General features: G+C 38.6%; 1 protein-coding gene across 3 annotated transcripts in view; it reads right to left on the bottom strand.

Annotated features, from left to right (window-relative positions):
* Window positions 1–1,339: 1,339 nt before the first annotated feature.
* LOC117970383 (zinc finger protein 501-like) overlaps window positions 1,340–25,610 on the bottom strand; it is a 35,244-nt gene continuing 10,973 nt past the window's right edge. The window contains exons 3-6 of one of the 3 annotated variants that reach the window (XM_059015871.1): window positions 17,467–17,805; window positions 6,932–7,000; window positions 5,534–6,041; window positions 1,340–2,839 (exon numbers count right to left, since the gene is read on the bottom strand). In XM_059015871.1, the coding sequence (XP_058871854.1) occupies window positions 1,962–2,839; window positions 5,534–6,041; window positions 6,932–6,976 (1,431 nt within the window). In that variant the 5' untranslated portion in view covers window positions 6,977–7,000; window positions 17,467–17,805 and the 3' untranslated portion in view covers window positions 1,340–1,961. Of the gene's footprint in view, window positions 2,840–5,533; window positions 6,042–6,931; window positions 7,001–17,466; window positions 17,806–20,649; window positions 25,126–25,610 lie in introns of those variants that run through there. The other 2 variants (XM_059015872.1, XM_059015870.1) reach the window with 2 other exon arrangements.

Here is a 25,610-nt window from a genome sequence, read left to right on the forward strand (position 1 = left end):
CTTCACTGGCTTCCAGTACGTTTTAGAATTGATTTGAAGGTCTTGCTGCTGACTTGCAAGGCGCTCCATGGTCTGGCTCCTGACTATCTAAAGAGCTCCTGTGCTCACATGCACCTGTCCCTGCTCTAAGGTCAGCCGACTCCAGTCTTTTGCTTGTTCCAAAGATTAAGACCAAGAGAAAGGGTGTAAGAGCTTTCAGCTATAATAACACACCAAGACTGTGGAATAGATTGCCATCCGACATCAGAGAAGCAGAGTCACTGCATGTTTATAAATCAAGGTTAAAACCTCATTTTTTTAGATTAGCTTTTGAATCCTGATTTTATGTATCAATCTGTTATTATTTTAAACTTGTTCACTGTATTTCTGTTTTTAAACCGAGTTGTTGCTTACTTTTCATTAATATTACCAATTTTGCTGTAAAAATGGTGTTTAATTCTGTGTTTTGTTGTTTTTTTTATTGTATTGTAAAGCACTTTGAGACACTGTGTGAAAGGTGCTATATAAATAAAGAAACTTTAAACGTTACATCACTGCTTTCTAGCTATTATTAGTGGGAAGATGAAGCAGGGATGTGAGTTAGTAGACAGGGTTTCTTGGCCATCTTCAATAATAAAAACTTGTAATAGCCATCTTCCCACTAAAACTAGCTAGAAAGCAGTGATTTGTGTAACTACTCAATGTTTGCTACATTACTCAAATATATCAATACCCATCATGCCAGTAAAAACTGGCAGAAAAGTCGTTTGTGTCTTTTGCCATTTTCCCACAGCAGACTGCATTAATAACAGTATTTCTCCAGAAAATGTGTATTCAACTGCATATTTCACAATTACAGATGTGTTTAAAGAGGTGTCTATCAAAGCACAGTAAATAAAGCATAGACATTATTGTAGTGGCCTCTAGTGTCAGTCAGAGTAATTGCAGGCACTCACCCCAGTCATCCTGATCTTCTTTTCAGTAGGACTCTTGTTGATGCCGCCATGCCGTGTTCATTTCACAAACAAAGGGCCGGTCACACCCGTGCGTCGCAAACAACTAAACTTGAATCTAAACTAAATGGAACTCAGATTGTGCTGCGCTTTGTGTTATAATAGGATCCAGTCTTACACAATGACATTTTTTTTTCTTTGGTATCATCGTGCATTAATTTCTGATACATATTATTCTTTTAAAATGAACTCTTAAAGGGAAGCTCTGCACCTGCTGTGGAATGCAACTCTGTCACATGACAAGTTTGCATTCCGCAGCAAAGCAGCTGTGCGAGCATGGACACCTGTCCCTGCAGAGCAGAGCAGCAAGTGCGAAATGAGAATAAATAGTTCTGTACTTCGATATTAAAAAGTTTAATTTCACTCTTAATTATATAAATTTGTAGAGGGGGGGGAAACTGGTTTCCATCTTCTTTACCTGGAATGGTTAAAAGTACTGAATTCTAGCTCTAAACTTGCTGACGTTTTGCAATACCCAGGAGCTGTGCACGAGCTGTTACCAGAGGGGAAGATTAACCAGCACCTTGGAAAACAGGAATTCTCTACAGCATCACACACAAATCATGACAAACAAACAATTTATCATTTATTGTACATTAGATCATTAAAAAAAATAAAAAGCATGATAATTAAGTTGAAAATAAATAAATAGAGTAAGTTCAAAATGTTAAATCCTGAAACTCATTTCCACACCGAGTTATTGATTTCTCCTGACTTGTCCATCAGATGAGGTGTGGAATAGTTTCCTTTCTGCATATTCCCACTCCCAGGCACTGACTGCATTGACAGCCTGAGTTAAACTGACAGCAGAGAAGCCTCTTGTGACGTGTCCGCATCACCACCCACTTTTAGAGTTTTAAATGCATGCTCTTAAGAGTGATCTACAAAACAGTTATTACACAGGGATTCGTAATGCAAGGTTAATATTATTTTCCCCTCATGAGTGAAAAGTCCCATTGAACATGGTTTTTAAAGTTCCTCTCTTCTGTGAATTCGCTGGTGTTTTTGAAGGACTTGTTTCACACTGAAACTCTTCCCACAGTCAGAGCAGCGATACGGTTTCTCTCCTGTGTGAGTTCGCTGGTGTGAAACAAAGCTGTCTGCCCGACTGAAACTCTTCCCACAGTCAGAGCAGCGATACGGTTTCTCTCCTGTGTGAGTTCGCTGGTGTGAAACAATGCTGTCTGCCCGACTGAAACTCTTCCCACAGTCAGAGCAGGAATACGGTTTCTCTCCTGTGTGAGTTCGCTGGTGGTATTGAAGGCTTTGTTTCACAGTAAAACTCTTCCCACAGTCAGAGCAGTGATACGGTTTCTCTCCTGTGTGAGTTCGCTGGTGGTTTTGAAGGCTTTGTTTCACAGTGAAACTCTTCCCACAGTCAGAGCAGGAATACGGTTTCTCTCCTGTGTGAGTTCGCTGGTGGTATTGAAGGCTTTGTTTCACAGTGAAACTCTTCCCACAGTCAGAGCAGTGATACGGTTTCTCTCCTGTGTGAATTCGCTGGTGTTTTTGAAGGACTTGTTTCACACTGAAACTCTTCCCACAGTCAGAGCAGTGATACGGTTTTTCTCCTGTGTGAGTTCGCTGGTGTGAAACAAGCCTGTCTGCCCGTCTGAAACTCTTCCCACAGTCAGAGCAGCAATATGGCTTCTCTCCTGTGTGAGTCCACTGGTGGTATTGAAGGCTTTGTTTCACAGTGAAACTCTTCCCAAAGTCATAGCAGTGATACGGTTTCTTTCCTGTGTAAGTCCGCTGGGTTTTATTTAAATGCCCTAACAGCGTGATACCTTTCCCACAGTCAGGATATTCTCCACCGCCTGCCCTCACTTTAGCTGCTGGACTGGAACCTGGAAAATATGAACAGGAAAGACAGTAAGAGGGAGTGCTTGTAGGCTTAAATATGAACAGGAAAGACAGAAAGAGGGACTGCTTGTAGGCTTAAGGTTGGTTCATACTTCAGACTGACAATTTCTGGTTGGAGTCGAGGGTCTCCGACCCTGTACGACAGGTTGAATAATGTCATCCACACTCCTGCCACAGGTGTATGAACCAAACCTTAGGGCATGTGCAGGTCCGATTAACATACAGGCAAACTAGGCATGTGCCTCGGACCCAAACTCAAGGCGGGGGCCCCAAAACGGTTATGTGGGTTTTTTGTTTTTTTTAAATATACAGATCTGCGCCTAACCTGGAAAGAACTTCACTCCCCGACATTCGAACTGAGGCATGTATCTCAAAATCAAATTGTTCTGACGGGTGTTATGCAGATTTCTGTACCCCATAGAATTCTGCATCCCCTGTGCAGATGCAGTTTCTCAGACTGCTGGACGCGCACATGTGATATTTCTGTACCCGAGCCCAGGTGTTTTCTCAAGCACTCCTGCAGCTTGCAACACATATTGTGAACAAAACAAAACTAGTGATGTGGCAAAATAAAAACCGCACATTTAACTCCACTGATTTTCTAGATATACAGGACATTCAGCCTCCTTGTGTTGCTCATCCATGAAACCCTTGATTTAAAGTAACCTTAGAAATGATTCTTTTAAAAACACGTTTTCATTTTTTTTCACATGTACTGTCCAGAATCATCAAGTGTTCATATCCAGCGATCTTTGAAAGAAAATGCAGCTGTGTCAGGATGGAATCATCAAGGGTACACAATTCTACAGGGTATAGAAAGCTACCATAGGAAACACCTGAATATACTTGTATGTCAAAACACTGACGATTCTCTGCTCTGGAGAAAAGGGCATTTTCTTTAATGAAGCGAGTCAAACCCAAGGAGACATTATTGACGATTTTGCGTGCAGTAATCTAATGTATTTGACTCACAACAATGTACAGGTAGGTTTGTTTTTTACTATTTATTTTCGTTGGCTATTGTGGAGCTCCCATTAGTGAAAAAAAGTTTGAGCACCCTTCTATATATTTCCTTTTTCAACTACATATGGTGTTCCTTGTTTGTTTGAACTGTTGCCTTTTTATTCAGTAAATCAGGAAAGTCATTGTTACCCTCCCCATGTGTTGCTACAACTGTTTAAATAATATATTTCTCTATTCATTGTTCACATCCTGACAACTTTACACCCATAACTATAAAGTTTGCTTCAAAGCTCTTTACAAAATGTCCACTCTAGTACACTGATTATTGCCCACGTTGTCAAACAGGTAACACAGCAATAATGATCATTGATGTGGTACGAAACAGAAAAGAGTACTTGGGTCTTTTTGTATCTCTCTTCCTGCAGTGATTTAGAGTGCATATCTAAAACCCCAGTGCACTAGAGCAGACATTTCAAAAAGAGCTTTGCAACAGACTTTAAAGTTATGTGTAAAAAGGTGGCAGGATGTGAACAATGTAAAGAAATGACAGGTACGTTATTTAAATAGTTGTAGTAACTCATGGGGGCGGGTAATGCTAGATTTTTCAGAACCCCGCTACTTACTCTTCAAAGCCTTTACTTTATGTGTAAAAGCAAAGTCAGTAAAGACAGACGCAGGTGAAACTGAGCCCTGGGATCAAAATCTGCCTTCAAAGTTCTCCTGTAATGTTTCGGGTCTATTTCCTCAAACACACCCTACAATTATATATTTCTCAACATTCAGAGTTTAAATGTCAGTAAAGGATCAAGCGTTTAATTTTGCTTAATTGTTTAAACTTTGTCAAAAATGGCCAAATATTAACAACAAGAGTGTATCTGCAAATACAGCTACTCAGAGTTTTCTTTCATTGCCTTCACCAGATGCATCTGAAGGCTTGGCATTTAAATCAGCCAAGCCTTCATTTTCATTACAAGCAGGACGTGCAAATGAGATCGCGACATGTTAATAAGAGACTCCTCTTTATTAAAGCTAGAATGAACAGTACAGTATTTTACGCTGGACACACTCTATTACAATTGTTCTGCATGTCTGTATTTACATTAAGAGGAGTCACTTCTGCATTTAAATGAAAACCCCATTTAGTTGTTTCACATGAACGTGTTTCTCAGTGTGATTGAGATACACGAATGGATGAACAGGATCAACTGCATTCTTTAAAGAGAGTAGAAAAGCAGAGGTACAACACAGACAACCAGAAGCCCTATTTATAACATACATGCAGTAATTTAGAGAAAGCTATTTATGTAAAAAATGAGTAATAGCACTATCTCAATGTTTTTTATTTTAATGTTTAAACTATATATTTTCAAAAGTTTAAACTTTTGATTAATGTAATGGAATCTAGCACCCATAATGACATCACACGTACAATAATATCCCTCTATTTAGACACTGAACATTTCTAATGTTATATACAGTACTTTAGCTCTTCTCCCCCTTGGTATAATTGGGTAGGAGTGCCCGTGTGAAAGAGGCTTACATCTATATCTTAATAGTATCACCAGTAGCGAGTCCTATCCTGAACTGGTGCAAATGGTACAGTAAAAACAAATAGCTAGTAATGTAACCCACATGCTCCCTCCCTCCCTCTCAACCACACTGTGGATATCATGCAATCTAGAATGACAATGTCACAGCTACTGGGAGTCACTCACCTGCTAGACTGCATTCTGAATGTGAGCGCCTGTCTCCCTGTCCACCTCCTTGCATGCTGTTGAGAGAGCCTTCCTCTCCAGCGCCTTGCTCTCTCATGCAGATTCTCTCCAGCACCACGCTACACTCCCGCAGGCGTACAGGCTCCAGCTCAGGGATGTTTGGTTTGAAGTCCTCTGGTTCTTCCTTCACTGGTTCCATGTGGTCAAACTCTACTTCAGGGGGACCCCGTTTAATACAGACAATTTCCAGCACCTCTTCTTGTTTAACAGGAAGGGGTTCTTCTGTCTGGGGGATCTCCAATTCATTGTGCTCAGCTTTAATCTCAGAGACCTCTGGCTGGCTGCTGTCACACTGCATCTCACAGAGCTCCTGTTTCATGGGGAGAGAAGCCAACCCAAAGAACTCCACTCTAAAGGGGACAAGTTCAGGTTCAGAGAACTCCTCTTTAATCTGGACAGATTCCCTCTCCACACTGTCCATGGCAGCACACGGGATTCTGGTTAGAATCTGAAAAAGAAAACATGTATTTATTTATTTATAGTACTATTCAATGACTGACAAAATCTGTCCTTAATCGCAGGGCTGGCTTTACTATTGAAGGGACACAGAATTTCTTGTAATATGTTTATAATACCAGAGGATTTGGGGTGAAAGTTGGCAAAGTTACAATATTTCTCTTTTCATTAAATAAGTATGTTGCGTTTTTTAGAATATCATGAGCAGTGGTGTAGTCCTAAATCTGGAGGTACGAGAACGCTGGGGGGGGGGGGGGGGGCACGTCAAATCTAGTCCCCCCTGGGAACAGGCTTGTGGTTGTTGAGCCCGTAGCCAAGCAAAGGATGCACTGAAGTTACTTGCGTATTCCAATGGGGCGTGGCATTGTTGGATTTTTTTATAGTTATCCTGACAATCAGTGTTCCCTCTAAGGCTAAAATGTGCACATTATTCACAGTAACTGGCAACAACCTTCGCAAGTTATTATCATAACTATCAACCTCAATTGAGACTCCAGCCTCTCGAGGTAAACCTATTACTTGAAGACCATTCTTACAAAGCATTACATAAGCAGAGCTCGCTCGGGCACCAGCGAATCTACAGGTACAGGGGGGGGGGCGAAGCAGGCTTCTGGTGATTCTGCCTCTATAGAGAGTGCTGCTCATGAACTTTACAGTCGTATAATTGAATACTAAAATCAGTGAAGCACAATCATCCTGTGCTATTTAAAAGTATACATACTCCATTAAACCACAATATAAATCACAATACTCACACTTTTATGGTTTTTGTTTTATTTCCCTTTTAAAAAACGTCCATTTCAGAAATCCTCTCAAGTGTAAAAATGCAATCAGCACATTAGTTGAGAATACTCATTTGTTTTATAGTACTTGAAGACATACCATGTCCATTTTCTTTTGAGAGTTTATCATGTGACTTCTCTCCATGTCTCTGCTGAAACAACATGGTGGCTGCACCAACGAAGACAAAAAAAGCAATGCCATTAAATATCACAATGCCAGTCATGAACACGCAGAGAATAAGAAAGCAAATAAGATGGCAACAATGCCATTAAATATCACAATGCCAGTCATGAACACCTAGAGAATAAGAAAGCAAATAAGATGACAACAATGCCATTAAATATCACAATGCCAGTCATGAACACGCAGAGAATAAGAAAGCAAATAAGATGACAACAATGCCATTAAATATCACAATGCCAGTCATGAACACGCAGAGAATAAGAAAGCAAATAAGATGACAACAATGCCATTAAATATCACAATGCCAGTCATGAACACCTAGAGAATAAGAAAGCAAATAAGATGACAACAATGCCATTAAATATCACAATGCCAGTCATGAACACGCAGAGAATAAGAAAGCAAATAAGATGGCAACAATGCCATTAAATATCACAATGCCAGTCATGAACACCTAGAGAATAAGAAAGCAAATAAGATGACAACAATGCCATTAAATATCACAATGCCAGTCATGAACACCTAGAGAATAAGAAAGCAAATAAGATGACAACAATGCCATTAAATATCACAATGCCAGTCATGAACACACAGAGAATAAGAAAGCAAATAAGATGACAACAATGCCATTAAATATCACAATGCCAGTCATGAACACCTAGAGAATAAGAAAGCAAATAAGATGACAACAATGCCATTAAATATCACAATGCCAGTCATGAACACCTAGAGAATAAGAAAGCAAATAAGATGACAACAATGCCATTAAATATCACAATGCCAGTCATGAACACCTAGAGAATAAGAAAGCAAATAAGATGACAACAATGCCATTAAATATCACAATGCCAGTCATGAACACCTAGAGAATAAGAAAGCAAATAAGATGACAACAATGCCATTAAATATCACAATGCCAGTCATGAACACACAGAGAATAAGAAAGCAAATAAGATGGCAACAATGCCATTAAATATCACAATGCCAGTCATGAACACACAGAGAATAAGAAAGCAAATAAGATGACAACAATGCCATTAAATATCACAATGCCAGTCATGAACACCTAGAGAATAAGAAAGCAAATAAGATGACAACAATGCCATTAAATATCACAATGCCAGTCATGAACACACAGAGAATAAGAAAGCAAATAAGATGACAACAATGCCATTAAATATCACAATGCCAGTCATGAACACCTAGAGAATAAGAAAGCAAATAAGATGACAACAATGCCATTAAATATCACAATGCCAGTCATGAACACACAGAGAATAAGAAAGCAAATAAGATGACAACAATGCCATTAAATATCACAATGCCAGTCATGAACACCTAGAGAATAAGAAAGCAAATAAGATGACAACAATGCCATTAAATATCACAATGCCAGTCATGAACACCTAGAGAATAAGAAAGCAAATAAGATGACAACAATGCCATTAAATATCACAATGCCAGTCATGAACACACAGAGAATAAGAAAGCAAATAAGATGGCAACAATGCCATTAAATATCACAATGCCAGTCATGAACACACAGAGAATAAGAAAGCAAATAAGATGACAACAATGCCATTAAATATCACAATGCCAGTCATGAACACCTAGAGAATAAGAAAGCAAATAAGATGACAACAATGCCATTAAATATCACAATGCCAGTCATGAACACACAGAGAATAAGAAAGCAAATAAGATGACAACAATGCCATTAAATATCACAATGCCAGTCATGAACACCTAGAGAATAAGAAAGCAAATAAGATGACAACAATGCCATTAAATATCACAATGCCAGTCATGAACACCTAGAGAATAAGAAAGCAAATAAGATGACAACAATGCCATTAAATATCACAATGCCAGTCATGAACACCTAGAGAATAAGAAAGCAAATAAGATGACAACAATGCCATTAAATATCACAATGCCAGTCATGAACACACAGAGAATAAGAAAGCAAATAAGATGACAACAATGCCATTAAATATCACAATGCCAGTCATGAACACCTAGAGAATAAGAAAGCAAATAAGATGACAACAATGCCATTAAATATCACAATGCCAGTCATGAACACCTAGAGAATAAGAAAGCAAATAAGATGACAACAATGCCATTAAATATCACAATGCCAGTCATGAACACACAGAGAATAAGAAAGCAAATAAGATGACAACAATGCCATTAAATATCACAATGCCAGTCATGAACACCTAGAGAATAAGAAAGCAAATAAGATGACAACAATGCCATTAAATATCACAATGCCAGTCATGAACACCTAGAGAATAAGAAAGCAAATAAGATGACAACAATGCCATTAAATATCACAATGCCAGTCATGAACACACAGAGAATAAGAAAGCAAATAAGATGACAACAATGCCATTAAATATCACAATGCCAGTCATGAACACCTAGAGAATAAGAAAGCAAATAAGATGACAACAATGCCATTAAATATCACAATGCCAGTCATGAACACCTAGAGAATAAGAAAGCAAATAAGATGACAACAATGCCATTAAATATCACAATGCCAGTCATGAACACCTAGAGAATAAGAAAGCAAATAAGATGACAACAATGCCATTAAATATCACAATGCCAGTCATGAACACGCAGAGAATAAGAAAGCAAATAAGATGACAACAATGCCATTAAATATCACAATGCCAGTCATGAACACACAGAGAATAAGAAAGCAAATAAGATGACAACAATGCCATTAAATATCACAATGCCAGTCATGAACACACAGAGAATAAGAAAGCAAATAAGATGACAACAATGCCATTAAATATCACAATGCCAGTCATTAACACCTAGAGAATAAGAAAGCAAATAAGATGACAACAATGCCATTAAATATCACAATGCCAGTCATGAACACACAGAGAATAAGAAAGCAAATAAGATGACAACAATGCCATTAAATATCACAATGCCAGTCATGAACACCTAGAGAATAAGAAAGCAAATAAGATGACAACAATGCCATTAAATATCACAATGCCAGTCATGAACACCTAGAGAATAAGAAAGCAAATAAGATGACAACAATGCCATTAAATATCACAATGCCAGTCATGAACACCTAGAGAATAAGAAAGCAAATAAGATGACAACAATGCCATTAAATATCACAATGCCAGTCATGAACACACAGAGAATAAGAAAGCAAATAAGATGACAACAATGCCATTAAATATCACAATGCCAGTCATGAACACCTAGAGAATAAGAAAGCAAATAAGATGACAACAATGCCATTAAATATCACAATGCCAGTCATGAACACCTAGAGAATAAGAAAGCAAATAAGATGACAACAATGCCATTAAATATCACAATGCCAGTCATGAACACACAGAGAATAAGAAAGCAAATAAGATGACAACAATGCCATTAAATATCACAATGCCAGTCATGAACACCTAGAGAATAAGAAAGCAAATAAGATGACAACAATGCCATTAAATATCACAATGCCAGTCATGAACACCTAGAGAATAAGAAAGCAAATAAGATGACAACAATGCCATTAAATATCACAATGCCAGTCATGAACACCTAGAGAATAAGAAAGCAAATAAGATGACAACAATGCCATTAAATATCACAATGCCAGTCATGAACACACAGAGAATAAGAAAGCAAATAAGATGACAACAATGCCATTAAATATCACAATGCCAGTCATGAACACCTAGAGAATAAGAAAGCAAATAAGATGACAACAATGCCATTAAATATCACAATGCCAGTCATGAACACCTAGAGAATAAGAAAGCAAATAAGATGACAACAATGCCATTAAATATCACAATGCCAGTCATGAACACCTAGAGAATAAGAAAGCAAATAAGATGACAACAATGCCATTAAATATCACAATGCCAGTCATGAACACACAGAGAATAAGAAAGCAAATAAGATGACAACAATGCCATTAAATATCACAATGCCAGTCATGAACACCTAGAGAATAAGAAAGCAAATAAGATGACAACAATGCCATTAAATATCACAATGCCAGTCATGAACACACAGAGAATAAGAAAGCAAATAAGATGACAACAATGCCATTAAATATCACAATGCCAGTCATGAACACCTAGAGAATAAGAAAGCAAATAAGATGACAACAATGCCATTAAATATCACAATGCCAGTCATGAACACACAGAGAATAAGAAAGCAAATAAGATGACAACAATGCCATTAAATATCACAATGCCAGTCATGAACACCTAGAGAATAAGAAAGCAAATAAGATGACAACAATGCCATTAAATATCACAATGCCAGTCATGAACACACAGAGAATAAGAAAGCAAATAAGATGACAACAATGCCATTAAATATCACAATGCCAGTCATGAACACACAGAGAATAAGAAAGCAAATAAGATGACAACAATGCCATTAAATATCACAATGCCAGTCATGAACACCTAGAGAATAAGAAAGCAAATAAGATGACAACAATGCCATTAAATATCACAATGCCAGTCATGAACACCTAGAGAATAAGAAAGCAAATAAGATGACAACAATGCCATTAAATATCACAATGCCAGTCATGAACACCTAGAGAATAAGAAAGCAAATAAGATGACAACAATGCCATTAAATATCACAATGCCAGTCATGAACACACAGAGAATAAGAAAGCAAATAAGATGACAACAATGCCATTAAATATCACAATGCCAGTCATGAACACCTAGAGAATAAGAAAGCAAATAAGATGACAACAATGCCATTAAATATCACAATGCCAGTCATGAACACACAGAGAATAAGAAAGCAAATAAGATGACAACAATGCCATTAAATATCACAATGCCAGTCATGAACACCTAGAGAATAAGAAAGCAAATAAGATGACAACAATGCCATTAAATATCACAATGCCAGTCATGAACACCTAGAGAATAAGAAAGCAAATAAGATGACAACAATGCCATTAAATATCACAATGCCAGTCATGAACACCTAGAGAATAAGAAAGCAAATAAGATGACAACAATGCCATTAAATATCACAATGCCAGTCATGAACACACAGAGAATAAGAAAGCAAATAAGATGACAACAATGCCATTAAATATCACAATGCCAGTCATGAACACCTAGAGAATAAGAAAGCAAATAAGATGACAACAATGCCATTAAATATCACAATGCCAGTCATGAACACACAGAGAATAAGAAAGCAAAAAAGATGACAACAATGCCATTAAATATCACAATGCCAGTCATGAACACCTAGAGAATAAGAAAGCAAATAAGATGACAACAATGCCATTAAATATCACAATGCCAGTCATGAACACCTAGAGAATAAGAAAGCAAATAAGATGACAACAATGCCATTAAATATCACAATGCCAGTCATGAACACCTAGAGAATAAGAAAGCAAATAAGATGACAACAATGCCATTAAATATCACAATGCCAGTCATGAACACCTAGAGAATAAGAAAGCAAATAAGATGACAACAATGCCATTAAATATCACAATGCCAGTCATGAACACCTAGAGAATAAGAAAGCAAATAAGATGACAACAATGCCATTAAATATCACAATGCCAGTCATGAACACACAGAGAATAAGAAAGCAAATAAGATGGCAACAATGCCATTAAATATCACAATGCCAGTCATGAACACGCAGAGAATAAGAAAGCAAATAAGATGGCAACAATGCCATTAAATATCACAATGCCAGTCATGAACACACAGAGAATAAGAAAGCAAATAAGATGGCAACAATGCCATTAAATATCACAATGCCAGTCATGAACACGCAGAGAATAAGAAAGCAAATAAGATGGCAACAATGCCATTAAATATCACAATGCCAGTCATGAACACGCAGAGAATAAGAAAGCAAATAAGATGGCAACAATGCCATTAAATATCACAATGCCAGTCATGAACACACAGAGAATAAGAAAGCAAATAAGATGGCAACAATGCCATTAAATATCACAATGCCAGTCATGAACACACAGAGAATAAGAAAGCAAATAAGATGGCAACAATGCCATTAAATATCACAATGCCAGTCATGAACACACAGAGAATAAGAAAGCAAATAAGATGGCAACAATGCCATTAAATATCACAATGCCAGTCATGAACACCTAGAGAATAAGAAAGCAAATAAGATGGCAACAATGCCATTAAATATCACAATGCCAGTCATGAACACCTAGAGAATAAGAAAGCAAATAAGATGACAACAATGCCATTAAATATCACAATGCCAGTCATGAACACGCAGAGAATAAGAAAGCAAATAAGATGACAACAATGCCATTAAATATCACAATGCCAGTCATGAACACGCAGAGAATAAGAAAGCAAATAAGATGACAACAATGCCATTAAATATCACAATGCCAGTCATGAACACGCAGAGAATAAGAAAGCAAATAAGATGACAACAATGCCATTAAATATCACAATGCCAGTCATGAACACCTAGAGAATAAGAAAGCAAATAAGATGACAACAATGCCATTAAATATCACAATGCCAGTCATGAACACGCAGAGAATAAGAAAGCAAATAAGATGGCAACAATGCCATTAAATATCACAATGCCAGTCATGAACACCTAGAGAATAAGAAAGCAAATAAGATGACAACAATGCCATTAAATATCACAATGCCAGTCATGAACACGCAGAGAATAAGAAAGCAAATAAGATGGCAACAATGGCAAAGCACTGAATCGAATGCTGAAAAACTAAGAGCTAAGGTGCTGCGCTCAAGGTGGAGCTTCCCCGAAGTAAGCTAAATTAACTGCGTATTTCATTATTTTTTTAGTATAGTTTATTTCTTTCTATGCTACTTGTCTTTAATGAAGCTATAATGAGCTATTTTAAACCACGGCTGTTTCTTAATTGAATTCTATTTTCTGATGATGAAGAAATGAGCTCAAAACTATTTCTCACTATACAATCCTTAAAGGAAATTGATCACTTTACTGTGTAAAGGATGTAGCCACTACACTACACACCGCTGGCTTCATAAAGACATTCTGTCTGGAGACAACTCTCTAAATCTTGCAAAGAAACACTGCAGAATTGGGAAAGAATCAATTGAGAGGATTACTTATGTGTTTACATTAAAAGGGGCGCTATTGAAATTACAATATGGGTTATACAACCAACAGGGCTGCATTGGATCAGATGTCTTGTTTAAATTTCAAGTAAATAGTAAAATTGTTGAGATACTTGTGTTGGAATATTGTTTCAAAATTGTATAATGCAACAAAAATATATTGAAAGGGTTAATGCGTGGCCAAAGGTTTCTCACTGATAATTTACCCTCTCAGTCAAAATGGCAAGTTTCTCAGTATCTAAAAAGCTTAGAGGGAACGCTGCTGACAATAGCTATGTTTCCATCAACAAGACGAACACATTTCTAGCGAACTTGCAAAATTTCACAAAACAATATGCAAATCTTACCGTGCAAAAACAGGGTTCCATTAAAATGAATACTAGCGAACAAACAGCTCTACGTAATGATGTCACAAGCTGAAGAAAATGGTTAGCACACAAATTCTTAATCCAAAAAAAAAAAAAAAAAGTTCAATGCATTTCCATCTACTTTCTGTATTGAGTCGCTAAACTAGCGTATACTCTAGTGAATAGCCAACCTCGCTGAGCATTCTGGTTATATGACGTGTTGCTGGACTGAGTATTTTGTAAGGTGTCTGTGTAGAATGACTGTGTCGACCCCTGCATATAATATCATTTATTAAAGATGAATTTCCGCAATAATATCTGTGCACAAACGTTTTCCAGCAAACTACAGAATTAACCAGTATTGTATCACAAAGTCTAATATAACCTGTTGAATATAATGTTACGTTAACATATTGAATTACATACTGCAGTTTAACACAATTAAGCAGGTTGGTGATTCCCAGTCCTTACATAAAATATGCCTTTACCGTTAACAGAATGCATTGCGCTACATTTATTATTTACTGAGCTAATATGAAATCACGGAAACATCATCATTTATAACACATTTAAAAGTACAATTGCAAACAGCATCCATCTACCTGTAATTTTAGGCAACTTAAACTGAACAGAAGTCTCCATAGCTTAGCCATGTAGCTGTCACTCGCTGAAGCTGATTTTACAGGACATTTACAGATTCTAGTTACTGACGCTTCGTAGAACAAAAGTTTGTTTTAATCCCCGTACAAAGTTATACTAATCTTATACATGGTTTTAATTGTGAGTATATTTAATGAAAGATGTTAAACGTTTATATACGAACATAGAAACTGTACATAATTCATATTAGTACTGTATTTTGTAACAAACTATTGAAAATGTGTTTTTTCTTAAACATGTACCAGTATGTACGTTTTCTTAAAAGGATAAAGGAATCTTGTTCAAATCACGTCAGTGCGCTCGCTCACCGGTGATGCACAGTAGAGGTCACAGATTCCAAGTACCTGCACATCATGAATGATATCTTTCTAATTCCTGTGACTGAAGGTATAAGAACACTCTGTGGTTGCAAAATACCGACAGCATGTAGCCTGCTGGGGTCACGTGACTGCAGCCTCTCACTTGGATTGTTTACATCACGTGGTTCTGTTCATTGTCTTCAGTATTATTCAAATGCTGGGGACAAAGTAGAATGTACAGGTCAGTACTAAACGGTAATTTTTTCTAAATAAGACAGTGGAAATCGCTTAAGCAACTAATGTATGTCAAGATAATATTATAGGATGGTTGGTGTTTATGTGTTTCACTTAAAAAAACGGACCTCAGGACGTCCGGGCTTGTTAGTTCCTGCCACACGGACACAGATGCCAGTTCCCAGACTGTCCAGTCAAACCCGGACAGGTGGCAACCCCAACTCAGGGAGAAGTGTTGAATTCTCAAATGCTCTGCAACCCTTGTGAACAACAACACACATTCTCCCCATTCACTAACGCCGTGACCCGACCCACTCCCCTTATAATACATGCAAGACAAACTGAATAGACAGCAAGTCCTGCAACAAAGCAATTGCCCGGGTTGTTACAATATATTTAGAAGATAAAATATATGAAAGCATGATGACCTTTATTACAAATTGAACAAGAACGGTTGAATATTTATTTTCGCTTCATACAGTATTAAATGTCATTGTTTATATGATAGTGACAAATAAATAAAAACACATACATGTCTATGTATTCATTTATTAATTTTCATATTAATGTATTTATTTATGTTTCACTTTTATCAAATATTAGGCTATCCTTCAGCATTGCTAATTCTCAGAAATCAGGTTCCTTTTTTGTCCAGCGGGGACCACAAATAGCATTACTCTCATCAACCAGTATAGACAGCGGAAACTGTACCTCCTTGTGCAAATGGGGACCACAATGAGTGTTACACTCACAGGAAACCAACTGGCTCGAAATATAACAAAGTCTAGAGAATTTTCAGCTGGCTGACAATCTTTCAAAAATACTGTTTGTCTCAACCAATAGTATAGCACTGACAGTTAACACAATACGCTTGTAAGCTGAAGGTTGTGGGTTCAAATAAAGATTTTTTTGCAGGCAAATGTTCCATTTTAAAACAGAAATAAATAATTTTGTTTGCCTAGGGCGACAAAAATCGTTGCGCGGCCCTGCCCCCATCCATTCAGCTGAACCAGTTTCACTCTACATTAGTTCCCGTATTTGAAAGGGATAACAAGAGCACCAATTCATTACAAACTCAGACAACCGGTATTATTGTAAAGCAATAGGATATGCAAGACACGAGACTTACAGCAGTTTATATGAAAGAAAGAAAGAAAGAAACAAACAAACATTCTCATACCCAGTTTCATTCACACATGTTTAAAGCAGCGTCATTATTAACTCTGTGTGTAGCACTCCCCCCTCTCCTACATTGAATGGTTTGGTTGAGAATCGTCTCACTGCCCTATCGTAGCCGCGTGTACACTCAATGTGTTTGATTAGCAGGACACCTAAAAGCCTGGAATAACAAAATGCATGCGTTTGTATGCAGTTATTTAAATTACCGGAAATGCAATAGGCGACCATATAGAAAAATAGGAGCCTGCAGGCTCCAGATATAAAGAGTTTACTCGCAGCACTGCTAACTGTGAAACCTGTAGAATTATTCTGTTAAGTGAACCCGAGTCAGAATTAAAACTGCTAATAGACAAACGTTACATGCCACGAAGATCTAGCGAAATCTGTGTCATATTTACTGTAACTATTAATACATTAAAGACTTATATTAATAATAACGATAACAACAATAACCAAAGCATCACAAACAGTTACAATCCTGCCAAGTAACACGTTGACTATTTTGACACAATCAGTTCCAATCAGACAATATAAGGCGAGTATGAAGCTGATTTAGAAGATGAATAAAAAGAGAAGCGTACTTCAGGTATTGTCAGTGGGATCTGCAGCACGGCTCTAGTCACTCGCTCTGAACGTCTCGGTTCTTCTCTCCAGGGTAAACAGGCAGCTCAAACTAACAGCGACAGGTAATCTGTGTGACTAGACTAGTCCTCACTGCAGATTTAACCCCCTCTCTCGCAGTTCAGGCACAAGACCACGCCCCCAACACGTCAGCCCCTCCCCGGGTGTCCGCTGTCCGGTGTTAGCCTCTCTCTGTTCTCTTCCAGAGGGACTCGTTAGCGCTTTCCTCTGATGGGTGAGCTGCAGTGAATGCGTCCTTTCTTCTCTTCAGGTGAGAGCCGTTACCAGCCACTCCAAATCTGAAAATGTGTTACAATGTGTTAGTTTAGTTCAAGGAGAACAGTGCTTTTTATTTTTTTAATTATTATATATAACTCATATATTATTTGTTTCGGTTCACTTTCACAGATGTATACAGCACTATGAGATTACAGGAATACAGATTAAGATACTGTGAAAGAAGCCGTTCAAGGGGAGGGGACAATTTCACCCCCCAGGTGATCAAGGAAGTGCAACACTATTATTATTATTTATTTCTTAGCAGACGCCCTTATCCAGGGCGACTTACAATTGTTACAAGATATCACATTATTTTTACATACAATTACCCATTTATACAGTTGGGTTTTTATTGGAGCAATCTCGGTAAAGTACCTTGCTCAAGGGTACAGCAGCAGTGTCCCCCACCTGGGATTGAACCCACGACCCTCCGGTCAAGAGTCCAGAGCCCTAACCACTACTCCACACTGCTGGGACCACAATGAGTGTTACACTCACAGGAAACCAACAATTTTCAGAGCTTCAGCGCAATCTCAGAATGAGGATGATGAAGAACGACGACTTGAAATATAACAGTCTGGAGAATTTTCAGCTGGCTGACTTCAATCTTTCAAAATCATGTTTGTCTCAACTAATCGTGTAGCGCTGACAGTTAACACAACACGCTTGTAAGCTGAAGGTTGTAGGTTCAAAAAGATTTTTTTAGAGGCAAACGTTCTATTTTACATTATGTTTTACATACAATTACCCATTTATACAGTTGGGTTTTTACTGGAGCAATCTAGGTAAAGTACCTTGCTCAAGAGTACAGCAGCAGTGTCACCCACCTGGGATTGAACCCACGACTCTCCGGTCCAGAGCCCTAACCACTACTCCACACTGCTGCCCATTTCACTATCTGAAAGCAAGGCTTGTAAACCCATATTGTAACCTCGTGTAGTACCAGATATCCTGTAGCAAAATAAAAAATGTGTTTCTTTCACTTAACAATATTAAAAAAAAAAACCCTGTGTGACGCTCCACAGCACGAGTTTGGAACTGAGGTCTCCCTCAGTGTTTAAAATGATACCAGCAGAATAAAACTAGTGAAGAAAACACAGATACACTTCACTGAAAGTATATTTAAACATTATTTCAAACACATTAAGGAGAAACCAGTTCAAACACAAATGTGGCTTTTTGTTAAAGATTCTGAATTTAATATTTGAATCAGTTCATAAAAGTGACCAGTAGATGGCAGAATTTTTCCTTTTATTTTTTTCAATGCAGTCCAGCAATCCAGTTTATTCTTGCACATTAATAACATTGCTATTTGATTTCTGTGGTGTCATTATGTTTCCTTTTCCAATATGGTCCTTGTTAGTGTAAGTGACATTTCCTTGTTCATTTGTATCAGTCTGAACCCCTTCTATACATTTCAGCTTCAGCCCTTGGGTTCCAATACAACGAAACACTAAAGGTAACAAACCAGGATTATTATTGTTACATGTTACTGTTTGTACCACTTGACCCTCATTCGATTAAAAATAAAATGCATATTTTAGTAATCAATCTCCAGAAGCGTGCTTCTAAATGTGTTTCCAAAAGCTGCTCCACATGAAACACCTCAAAGCTGTCCACATGAAGCACCTCAAAGCTGTTCCACATTAAGCACCTCAAAGCTGCTCCACATGAAACACCTCAAAGCTGCTCCACATGAAGCACCTCAAAGCTGCTCCACATGAAGCACCTCAAAGCTGCTCCACATGAAACACCTCAAAGCTGCTCCACATGAAGCACCTCAAAGCTGTTCCACATGAAGCACCTCAAAGCTGTTCCACATTAAGCACCTCAAAGCTGCTCCACATGAAGCACCTCAAAGCTGCTCCACATGAAACACCTCAAAGCTGCTCCACATGAAACACCTCAAAGCTGCTCCACATGAAGCACCTCAAAGCTGCTCCACATGAAGCACCTCAAAGCTGCTCCACATGAAGCACCTCAAAGCTGCTCCACATGAAACACCTCAAAGCTGCTCCACATGAAACACCTCAAAGCTGTTCCACATGAAGCACCTCAAAGCTGCTCCACATGAAGCACCTCAAAGCTGCTCCACATGAAACACCTCAAAGCTGCTCCACATGAAACACCTCAAAGCTGCTCCACATGAAACACCTCAAAGCTGCTCCACATGAAGCACCTCAAAGCTGCTCCACATGAAGCACCTCAAAGCTGCTCCACATGAAGCACCTCAAAGCTGCTCCACATGAAACACCTCAAAGCTGCTCCACATGAAACACCTCAAAGCTGCTCCACATGAAGCACCTCAAAGCTGCTCCACATGAAGCACCTCAAAGCTGCTCCACATGAAACACCTCAAAGCTGCTCCACATGAAACACCTCAAAGCTGCTCCACATGAAACACCTCAAAGCTGCTCCACATGAAGCACCTCAAAGCTGTTCCACATGAAGCACCTCAAAGCTGTTCCACATTAAGCACCTCAAAGCTGCTCCACATGAAGCACCTCAAAGCTGCTCCACATGAAGCACCTCAAAGCTGCTCCACATGAAACACCTCAAAGCTGCTCCACATGAAGCACCTCAAAGCTGCTCCACATGAAGCACCTCAAAGCTGCTCCACATGAAGCACCTCAAAGCTGCTCCACATGAAACACCTCAAAGCTGCTCCACATGAAGCACCTCAAAGCTGCTCCACATGAAACACCTCAAAACAAACCTGTTTGAGGATCCATTGCTCCTGATCCAATCTAAATCAATCTGCATGCTGTTTGGATTAATACACTTCTCTTCTCCTAGACAGGCAGCACAAATAGTGGAGCCGAGCAGTAAAGCAATAAAGAAAAAGCACTTCACAACAGTTCAGTGTAAAATCAATGCAAAGTTTATTAGTGGCTTCTGAATAGTGAAATGTGTAAAGGTGTTCTCTATTTATAGCATCATCTACACTTCACACTGTCTTACAGGATGCAATTGATACACAATATATAAAGCTTTAAACATTCTACTGTAATGGCAGTGCTGATTTATATGTACAGCTCAGACAAAAGTTTAGCATCACCTAGAATTTGTTGGTATAGTTAAAAACAAAACAAAAAAAAACAACTATATGACCATAATTCAGAACTTTTATTTAACATTGTGAAATCAAAGAAACTACACAAGGATATCACAAAAGTCTACTGGATGCCAGAATAGTAGTACAGTACATCATAGATTTCAAAATGTCACTTTTCCATTCAGTATATGCAAAACTACAAATCACTGTAATTCAATATGTTAACGTAACATTATTCAGCAGGTTTCATTCGACTTTATGAAGCAAAATTAGTTCATTCTATAGAGTGAGGCAAAACCTTTGGTCATATATCTGTTGTCTATTTCAGTCAATCAAAGCTCTCAACCTGCATTAAAACATCTAGCAGGACCAGTGAAATATGACACTGTCTACACTCACACACACACACATACAGCCTAAACTGAAATGGGTCAGACAATCTTACAATAGATCACACTAAGCTTACTAATAGTAAATTGTTTATCGATATAGCAAGTTTACTTTAAAATACATTCTTCATCCAACTATGAGATAGATTACTTATAGTTTCACTAAAACGTTATTTCACACACAAGGTGTGCAAACTAAACAATTAACATTTCAATTGTACGTGATAGTGTTACAATTAATTAATTTAGTTTCATGAGAGGAAAACGCAACTGGAACTATACTGGCTTACAGCAAACTCAGTCTCTTTGCATTTGCTCGTTTACTAGCTTGCCTTCCCTTTTTGGGTCGTGTTCTCAGTCACAGTCCTGGAGTTGCAGCAATTAGTTTAGCAATCAAAGTGGAGCACAACATGTTTAGTTTTGCTTGAATATTTATAGCATTTCTCTATGCTAGGTTGCTATCTGCATTAGGTCATTTGTTCATCTTGCATCTTAAAACTCAGTCCTTTGATGTTTCATGTCCTTTTCCGCTAGGACATCGGTGTTTTATGTCTTCCTCGCGTCAAACCGCTTCTTGTTGCCGCTGTGAATTATCTGTACAGAATTCAACTGTCCTTTCAGCCTAATCCAGTCCAGATGCCACCCAGCCCTGCTCACCTAGTTCAGGGGTCACACAGTTCAGTGTGTCTGCAGGAAAGGAGCCCTTTTTCTTCAAGACACAGATTTCATTAATCTGTCCAGTTACATTTATAATACACTTTCATGTATTAATATCATATTCAGGGAATATTCACCACAAACAGCAGCATCTTCCCCTTTTTCAATGTCTCCCTTGTGTTTGTTCAGTTCCACTGCAGATCTGTATCTCAGGAATCATTAACAGTTTAAACAATGAGAAACCTTTTACATACAGAGGTAATGGAAACATAATAATGTGCCCTTTATACACACAGATACTGGAAAAAATACAGGAACTCAAACTCAATGTCAATGCAATCCTTTATAAATAACTAAACCTGCCTTTGGATGTACTGCATTGTCACTCTAATGATATCATACTGATACAAAATACAAGCAAATAAGCCATATTTTGCCCAAAGGAATAAACAGCTAATGGTGATTCCACAAAAGCACCAGCTCTGTTACTGTCAAACAGTCTGAGGCAACTTCATTCTGCAGATTGTTTAGATCAATTATTCATAAACTGTATAAACTATGAATGTAGTAATGATGGTAATGTTGCAGCATGTATGTATTGCAGATTTGAGTAAAAGCAACTTTTATGAATCTTTTACTTGCAAACCTTTCATGCTTTACAGTATATTTATACAGCTCTAATATTGTGGGTGTGTCAATTTCACACACAGCAATTTACACAATAAAAATGATAGGAATTGTATTTGAATCCCACTGCATTGAAGCAGGGCTCTAGTACACAACAAGCTTGGAGGTTCTCAGTACTTAAAGGGTGCATAAGGACCTTTTTATTTGATTGTGTCGCATGTTCCCATGTGTTGCTACAACTGCTTACGGAAGGAGAGCGTATTGTTTAATTTGTTGTTTTATTTTTATATTTTGACCACTTTTCTAAACTTTTAAATTGCATTCCCTGCCTCAAGGACCTCTCAGAACTACATTTCCCATCATCCTCCTGCTCACTGGTAAATCCATCTCAGTTACATATGTGAGCAGGAGGATGATGGTAAATGTAGTTCTGAGAGGTCCATGCAGGTACATGTGAAGCCACCTTGAGGCAGCGAATGCAATTTAAAGTTTTAAAAAAGTGGTGAAAATGAAAACAATACACACTTTACGTGAACACATGGGAACATGTAACACAATAAAAGGTCTATATGTGCCCTTTAAAACACTCAAAGCAGTCAAGTTCATTCAAACCCAAAACAGCATTTGCTCCAGTGCAAAGTGTGCACCACATGATATAAAAAGAAGAAAATAAAGGTTGTTTCAGCTTGTGCTTGCACTGGTGCAATAGCTTAGAGGTCATTCTAGTAAGATGAAGGGCACACTGCTGCCACACCCATGAAGAGAGTTTTAGTTTTTTTCAAATAATTTACTTCTGTTCTCACCGACACTGGTACAGTAATGGTATTTTAAAAATATGGTGTGTTTTTGGCATCTTTGTTTAATGTGTTCACAGAAACAAGCTTGGCATGAATCCTCACAGCATGATGAGTGAGATTAATTTCCAATGCAGTTCATTCTGAAAGAATGGGTCTGTCTCCTTCAGTTTGACACGCTCCCCTTCTCAGTGTCTCTGGATTCAGGCTGGCTCTCACTCCTGGGGACCCCCTTCATTTACTGCAGGGTGAGAGAGAGACAAGGAATCAGACAGCTCTCCACACACACAAACAAGCAGGGTGGAGAGGTGAGGGACTGTGAGGGAGGAAGGCTGGCTCTAGTGTGAATTCGCTGGTGTCTTTTTAGGCTTCCTGACTGACTAAAACTGTCCCCACATTCAAAACAGTGATACGGCTTCTCTCCAGTGTGAATTCGTTGGTGTGTTTTTAGATTTGCTAACTGATTGAAACTCTCTCCACATTCAGAACATTGATATGGCTTCTCTCCAGTGTGAATTCGCTGGTGTGTTTTTAGGCTTCCTGACTGACTAAAACTCTCCCTACATTCAGTACAGTGATACGGCTTCTCTCCAGTGTGAATTCGCTGGTGTCTTTTTAGTTTTTCTTTGTCAGTGAAGCTTTTCCCACATTCAACACAGTGATGCGGCTTCTCTCCAGTGTGAATGCGTTGGTGTCTATTTAGGCTTCCTGACTCATTGAAGCTTTCCCCACATTCAGTACATTGATATGGTTTCTCTCCAGTGTGAAGTCGCTGGTGTCTTTTTAGGCTTTCTGACGCATTGAAGCTCTTTCCACATTCAGTACAGTGATACGGCTTCTCTCCAGTGTGAATTCGCTGGTGTTTTTTTAGGACCCCTAACTTACGGAAGCTCTTTCCACATTCAACACAGTGATATGGCTTCTCTCCAGTGTGAATTCGCTGGTGTGTTTTAAGGTTTGCTAACTGATTGAAACTCTCCCCACATTCAAAACATTGATATGGCTTCTCTCCAGTGTGAAGTCGCTGGTGTCTTTTTAGGCTTCCTGACGTATTGAAGCTTTTTCCACATTCAGTACAAAAGTGTGGCTTCTCTCCTGTGTGAATTCGCTGGTGTTTTTTTAGGACTCCTAACTCGCGGAAGCTCTTTCCGCATTCAGTACATTGATACGGCTTCTCTCCAGAGTGAATTCGCTGATGTGTTTTTAGGCTTCCTGGCCTTCTGAAACTCTTCCCACATTCATTACACTCATGTGATATCTTTGGCCGGGATATGTTTTCTGTATCCTTAAACAACAAGTCAACAGATTCCTCTTCAATATGGACATGCTCCAGTTGAGTCTCCTCTTGTTTAATGTGGACAGGCTCCAGTTGAGTCTCTTCTTTAATGTGTACAGGCTCCAGTTCAGTCTCTTCTTCTTTAATGTGGACAGGCTCCAGTTCAGTCTCTTCTTTCATGTGCACAGGCTCCAGTTCAGTCCCTTCTTTCATGTGGACAGGCTCCAGTTCAGTCTCTTCCTCTTTCATGTGGACAGGCTCCAATTCAGTCTCTTCTTCTTTAATGTGGACAGGCTCCAGTTCAGTCTCCTCTTTAATGTGGACAGGCTCCAGTTCAGTCTCTTGTTTAATGTGGACATGCTCCAGTTCAGTCTCTTCTTTAATGTGGACAGGCTCCAGTTCAGTCTCTTCTTTAATGTGGACAGGCTCCAGTTCAGGCATCTCCTGTTTAATGCAGACAGGTACCAATTCCAGAACATCCTCCTGTTTAATGTAAACAGACTCCATCTTTGTTCCTTGGTTTTCACCAGGATAAGGCAGTCCTGAAAACAGAAAATGAAATGAAGTATTACGAGCTGTTCTCTATCGGTGTGTTTACACTTACAACTCGGACCTGGACTGGCTTAGGCTCTATCAGATTCAAAAGATTCTTATCATTTGAGCCCCCTGTTTACACTTGAGCACAGACCTAGGCTGGCTTTGGCCCTGTATGTGCATGCATAGCCCCTGAACTGCAGTGCGTGCCCGATGACATCATATCAACCACCCTTTGTGTGAAGACATTTCCCCTCCCAGAACACAGAGGCGGAAGTGTTTAAATCAACAACAAGCCTGTCATTTGAGTCACTCGTGTGTTTCTACTCCAAGGTGGTCATTCCGTGCCAATTAAGATTTCATTCTGTCATCAGAAATGGAGCGGAGCATTGAAAACGAGCAAATCAGATGTTTCAAGAAACAGGTCTTTTGGGTCGGTGTGACAGAAACACAGTGATTCTTGGTGGTAAATCTCCCAGACCTGGACTGTTAA

The sequence above is a fragment of the Acipenser ruthenus genome, chromosome 51 (genome assembly GCF_902713425.1).
Source record: "Acipenser ruthenus chromosome 51, fAciRut3.2 maternal haplotype, whole genome shotgun sequence".
NCBI classification, from domain to species: Eukaryota; Metazoa; Chordata; class Actinopteri; order Acipenseriformes; family Acipenseridae; genus Acipenser; species Acipenser ruthenus.